The sequence below is a fragment of the Musca autumnalis genome, unplaced genomic scaffold (assembly GCF_047663935.1).
Source record: "Musca autumnalis isolate F117 unplaced genomic scaffold, ASM4766393v1 scaffold_2, whole genome shotgun sequence".
Taxonomy (NCBI): Eukaryota; Metazoa; Arthropoda; class Insecta; order Diptera; family Muscidae; genus Musca; species Musca autumnalis.
This window is the reverse complement of record NW_027411755.1, coordinates 19,218,488-19,225,446: the sequence shown is the minus strand read 5'-3', so window position 1 is coordinate 19,225,446 and position 6,959 is coordinate 19,218,488. Positions and strand designations below refer to the sequence as shown.

The 6,959-nt window shown below is 29.3% G+C and overlaps 1 protein-coding gene across 1 annotated transcript; it reads left to right on the top strand.

Moving 5' to 3' along the window:
* The first annotated feature begins 308 nt into the window (after positions 1–308).
* On the top strand, positions 309–827 carry LOC141392078 (uncharacterized). Its single transcript, XM_073965035.1, has one exon. The coding sequence runs from the start codon at positions 309–311 to the stop codon at positions 825–827; it is 519 nt and encodes a 172-aa protein (XP_073821136.1).
* The last annotated feature ends 6,132 nt before the right edge of the window (positions 828–6,959 follow it).

The following is a 6,959-nucleotide window of genomic DNA, read 5'->3' as shown; positions in this document are numbered from 1 at the left end:
TTATATATTGGCCACAACTGAATAAAGATATTGAAAATATGATAAAACTGTGTAAGCCATGTCAAACAAATCATGGCTCGGAAGTAAAAGAACCAATGATATGTCATAAAGTTCCTCTCTTACATTTTAGCACGATTCGTATGGACATCTGTGAGTATGGATCGCCGGCTTATTTGGTGGTTTCGGATTATTATTCAAGATTTGTAGACATTATTCCAATAAAATCAAAACGAGCTGCAGAATGTATAAAGCATCTGAAAACGTGGTTTTCACTTCATGGAATACCTTTAAAAATTATTTCAGATAACATGCCTTTTAACTCATACGAATTTCGTGAATTCTGTTCAAATATTACCACAACCAGTCCACATTACCCACAAGAAAATGGCTTTGCGGAACGAGCAGTAGGAATAGCAAAAAACCTACTAAAGAAAACATCTAGCTGTAATGAGGATTTATGGTTAGCACTGTTAGAGTATATAAATACTCCTTTGAAAGATGTGAATGCTTCGCCAACTGAGTTGCTCATGAGCAGAAAAACGCGATCGTTAGTACTGGCGAAAACTGAGCTTTTACATCCTAAAATTATACCCAACGTGTCACAAAAATTGGAAAAGAAGCAAGCTACTTCCCAAAGATACTATAACAGACATGCAATATATAAATCCAATTTTACTGAGGGAGAAAAGGTGTGGTATCATGAGAAGAACGGTTGGGTAGAAGCTGTTATCAATGAAGCCCTTTCATCTCCAAGATCATATATTATTCAAACTGACGATGGTACAACTTTACGGCGAAACTCCAGATGGATTCGGAAGAGAACCTAATAATATTATTTAAATATTTTAATACATTATTAATACTTATTTCATTTATAATTTTCAATTCATTATTTATTGATGTATAGCATACATGAAGGGGAAGATGTTGTATACTGCATTAGATACTTACTTAAACACTGTATTCAATATTTATTTGTAGCAAGTCACCTTTGCATTTTATGTGTACATTCAATATTGAAAATATAAAAATAAAATCAGTTATCAACAGTTAAACTAACGAACAATACAATAAAATATAAAATAGTAAATATAAAATAAATATAAAATACAAAATTTATAATATAAATCATAAATTATAAAAGATAAAATATAATATATAATATATAAAATGTAAAAATATATAATATAAAATGTAATATATAAAAGAATAAAAGAGAAAATATAAAGTATAAAATCTAAAATATAAAATAAAAAGATATAAGACATAAAATATTAAATATAATATAATATAATAAAATATATATATATATAATATAAAAATATATATATATATTTTATATTTTAAAATATATATATATAATATAATATATAATATAATAAAATATATAATATAATAAAATAATATAAAATATAAAATAATATAATAATATAATATAAAATACATATAAACTATGAAATAAAAAAATATAAAATTTAAAAAATAAAATATAAAACATAAAATACAAAATAAAAAATATAAATAAAAAAATAAAATATAAAATACAAGCTATAAAAATGTAAAATATAAAATATAAAATCCCTTTAAAATGTAAATTATAAAATCTAAAATATAATATATAAAATATAAAAGTATAAAATATAAAATAAAATAAAAAAAATATAATTTATAAAATATAAAATAAAAAGATATGAAACATAAAATATAAAATACAAAGTATTATATATAAAATGGTAAAATATAAAATAGAAAATATTAAATATAAAATACATATAAACTATAAAATTAAAAAAATATAATATTTAAAATCTAAAATATAAAATATAAATTATAAAATAACATAAGTAATACAATTTATTTCGCTACCAACAGTAATTTAATTTTAAATTTTGTCCTAAGAAATTTTTGTTTTGAAAGTTAAAATAATTAATATGAGACCTCAGCATGGATTTGTTTAATATTATTCTACATTAATAAATTATTAATTTTTATTTTAGCCTAAATAACATATCCTATTTTAGTATCTTTTGATTTATAAACATAATATACAATATGTATGTATGCAATTTTTTTTCTCTAATTACGGATCATGTTTTTGCTGTATTCTATATCCGAAAATGGGTTTATATTTGTTGGTTTACTTTATAAAAAATATTTTTTTTTTTATTTTTTTCTATTAATTTTATTATTCGTTTGTTTGCTTAAGAAATGTGTGTGTATTAACTAAAATCAGTTGTGTGAGTGTGAGTGGGGGCGAAATGTGTGTTGGTTTTAACAATATTCAACAATGGGTTTTATTGGGTATTGTTGTGTTATTTCTTTTAGTTTTTTTGGGGGTTTTAACTATACATAGTTGTTGTTGTAATAAATGGACTGAAAAGTTGAGGATTTTTGGTAAAAACTAGCTCAAATTAATTGAGGATAATTCCAGGCAATTGCTTGAATTTTTTAATTTTCTAATTCTAACGTAGTATAGCCTTGTTGTGTTTTATTGATTTTCAGAAAATAATGTAAATTTCCTTGCCCAAGGTGCTAAACTTAAAATATTCCAAAATGTTTTTATATAAAAAATTCAGAACTTGTCAGCCCATATATTACTTGCTGATTTTTGTTAAACTTAAAATATTCCAAAATGTTTTTATATAAAAAATTCAGAACTTGTCAGCCCATATATTACTTGCTGATTTTTGTTAAGTGTTTGGTAAATGTGTGTTGAATTTCTTTTTTTGTGATACTTGTTTGGTTCTCTTGTCTATATTTTTTGTGTTTTTTTGCACCATATGTGAAATTTAATTATTATTTTATTTTTTTTGTTGTTTTTATTTCTTTTATTACTATAATGTTTCAACAATAATTTCCATTTTTGTTTATTTATTTTTTTGTTAATTAATAAAAATCAATATAAATATATGCTCATAAAAAATATGTGTTTTTTCTTCTTCTTTTTTTCCTATAACATTTCACATCTAACTTCCTTTGTCTACTCCTTCTTTGTCTTCTTCTTTTGTGGCCTAACCTGGCCCACCCACCTGTGTTTGCGTGTGAAATAGTGGGAAAGTGTTGGTTGGGTGACCAGAATCTTAGGGATTCCTCATTATATTTGTCTCTGTCGTACCTGCTTTTCATGTTGTCATGTCTTATTTAATAATGTAATTATAAATTTATAAAGTAGTTTGCCTTGTGGTTGTTGTTGTTGTTCTTGTTGTTGCTGTAGTTTTTTCTGCTATATAGAGTTTTTTTCTGTTTGAGTAGAACTAAAGAACAAAATCATTTTTTATTTTTATTTTCATTTGCATTATTTTTGTTTGTTATGTGTAGGAACAATCACTGTCTATTTTTTGTTGTTGTTGTTGCTTATTTTTTTGTTGGTTTCATAACTATTTCTAAAATAAATATTAAAATTTAAAGTTATTAGTTTTTTGTTTTTGTTTCCTCTTAATTGATTTAATTTGCTTTTTTGTTTGTTTGTTTTTCGTCCATTTCTTTTGATAATTATTGACCTAAATATGTATCCATTGTAATTTATACTGTATAATTTTTATACAGTTTTATTATTTTATTTATTTTCATTTTAAACGGCAGTTGTAAGAATCATTTTTTGTAAGTATTACAATTGTTTTTTTTTTTAATAATAAACCTTTTTTCTTTGAGTGTAAACACGTTAAGGGGAATTAAAGAGGGAAATATTTTAAGAGTGTTGATCAAAACGCAATACAAAAGAGACAATAAACGTGAATTTCTAAAGAATTTTCGGAGGACCCAAAAAGTACAACCAATGTGGATTTTTTAAAAAAGTTATGGAGGACCCAATAAGGACAATTAACTTGGATTTTTTAAAGAATGTTTTGAGGCCCAATAAACTTGGATTTTTTTTGCAGGCACAATAAACGTGGATTTTTTAAAGAATTTTTGGACAGCTCAAAAAGGTCAATAAAATTGATTTTTTAAAGAATTTATGGAGAGCTCAAAAAGGACAATAAACGTGGATTTTTAAAAGAATTTTTGGAGTACCCAAAAAATGACAATAAACGTGACTTTTTTTAAGAATTTGTGGCTCAAGAAGGACAATATACTGAAATGTTTAAAAATTTTTTTGGAAGGCTAAAAAAGGAAAATAAATGAGAATTTTTAAAAAATTTTTTGAAGGCTCGAAATGGACAATAAATGTTGATTTTTTAAACAATTTTTGAAGGAACCTAAACCTACAAAAATCGTGGATTTTTTAAAGAATTTTTGGGGGGCTTTAAAAGTACAAAAAGCTTGTATTTTTTAAAGAATTTTTGGAGGGCCCAAAAAGTAGAAAAATCGTGGATTTGGGATGAAAAAATTAAATTTTTTAAAAAATTTTTGGAGATTTCATTCTTCGAGGGCCCAAAACGGACAATAAACCTGTATTTTTAAGGAGTTTTTAAAGGACCCAGAAAGGACAATAAACGTGAATTTTTAAAGATTTTTCAAAAGGAAAATTGATCGGAACCCCGGAATGGCTATTAAACGTGGAATATTTTGTTTTTGTTTTTATACCCTACACCACTATGTGGAGAGGGTATTATAAGTTGGTTTTAGCCAAAAAGTTTGTAACGCATCGAAATAATGGTCGCAGACCCATACTTATATATACCAAAATGAATGTCTCGACGAGCTGAGTCGATCTGGCTATGTGTGTCCGTCCGTCAGTCCGTCCGTCCGTCCGTCTGTCCGTCTGTCCATCTAAACCTTGTAATCACGCTACAGGTCGCAATTTTGATCGGATCGTCACGAAATTTTGCATGTTGATAGGGGTCCCGGAGGGGAAGAAGCCTATTGATTTTGGTGATGGTCGGATAATATTTAGGGGTCGGAAAGGGCAAAAAACTTAGGTGGATAAAATGACAACGTTTTTTTCCAAAGCGAATATCTCAGCTTCTATATGGGGTATACCAAAAGCAAAACCCGACAATGAAAGTAGAAAATATCACCTTTCTAATGATGTAAAGCAGGTGCTCGTAGGTGATCAAACAACGAAGATATTACAATAGTAGCAAATAAAACCCCAATTTTCATTTTTGCGATTTTAATTATATTGACGAATATCACAGCTTTGGTTGGGGACTTTCCAAAAGCAAAGTCTGACTCTGAAAGTAGAAGATCCCGTCTTTACAATGATGTAAACTAGGTCGGCGTAGGTAACCAAATAACGGAGATATCGCAATAGTCGGTAATACATCCCATTTTTCTATTTTTTTGGAAATCACGCTACAGGTCGCAATTTTAATCGGATCGTCACGAAAATTTGAGGGTTAATGGGGGTCTCATAGATGAAGAAGCCTAATGATTTTGGTGATGGTCGGATAATTATTAGGGGTCGGACTGGGCAAACACTTATTTGGAGAAAAGTCAACATTTTATTTTAAAGCCAATATCTCTGTTTCTGTAAGAGCTACATCAAAAGCAAGACCTGGCAAGGAAAGTGGAAAATATCACCTTTACAACGATGTAAAGTAGGTGGTCGTAGGTGGTCAAATAGCAGAGATATGGCAATAGTCGATAATGCATCCCATTTTCCGATTTTTTTGTAATCACGCTACAGGTCGCAATTTTGATCGGATCGTCACGAAATTTTGGGCGTTAATGGGGGTCCCAAAGAGGAAAAAGCCTATTGATTTTGATGATGGTCGGATAATATTCAGGGGTCTGAATGGGCAAACACTTATTTGGGGAAAGGTCAACGTTTTATTTCAAAGCCAATATCTCTGTTTCTTTAAGAGGTATATCTAAAGCAAAACCTGGCAAGGAAAGTAGAAAATATCACTTTTACAAGGATGTAAAGCAGGTTGTCGTAGGTGGTCAAATAGCAGAAATATGGCAATAGTAGATAATGCATCCCATTTTCCGATTTTTTTATAATAACGCTACAGGTCGCAATTTTGATCGGATCGTCAAGAATTTTTTGAGAGTTGATGCGGGTCCCACAGAGGAAGAAGCCTATTTAGTTTGGTGATGGTCGGATAATATTCAGGAGTCGGACTAAGCGAAAAGCTTATGTGGAGAAAAGTCAACGTTTTTTTATGCGAATATCTCCGCTTCTGGTTGGAGTATTCCAAAAGGAATACCCGTCAATGGAAGAAGAAAATATCTCGTTTATATTGATGCAAAGTATGTTGGCGTAAGTGAGCAAACCGAGATATTGCAAAATTCAGTAATATACAAAATATTTCCATTTTTTGTAATCACGCTACAAGTTGGAATTTTGATCGGATAGTGACTAAATTTTGGCGGTAGATGGGGGCCCCACAGAGGAAGAAGCCTATTGATTTTGGTGATAGTCGGATAATATGTAGGGGTCGGAATGGGGAAAAACTCATTTGGAGACAAATTCAAAGTTTTATTCTTTGTGAATATATCGGCTTCTAGTAGGGGTATTCCAACGGCAAAGCCTGTCAATGGAAGAAGAAAATATTACCTTTACATTGGTGTAAAGCAGGTTGGCGAAGGTGGTCAAACAAGGGAGATACCACAATAGTCGGTAATGCATCCAATTTTTCCATTTTTTGCAATCAAGCTACAGGTCGTAATTTTAATCGGATGGTCACGAAATTTTGGTTGCTTATGGGGTCCCAGAGAGAAAGAGACATATTATTTTTGGTGGTAGTCGGATTATATTCCCTAAAAGAAATGTTTACCAGTGAAAAGTTTATGCACAGGGGTAGTGGTGTAGGGTATCACATGGTCGGCCCCGTCCCGACTATAGCCTTTGCTCACTTGTTTTTTCTTAAAAATGATTTACAGGACCATCTAAATAAAGTTCATTCCGACCCCAAGCATTCCATAAGAGTAAAAAACGGATCTAAGAGCCCTAATAATTTAATTTTTTTAAATTTCCAAACGAAAAAATAATTTTTTTTCATTCATTTTTTCTTGTCCTCTATTTTCACGTCTATCACACACTCATTCCAACAGTTCCCCCTTTATTTCCGCCC

What these genes read in the sequence shown, in the direction of transcription:
- LOC141392078 (XM_073965035.1), top strand. Translation starts at nt 309, where the DNA reads ATGCCTTTTAACTCATACGAATTTCGTGAATTCTGTTCAAATATTACC.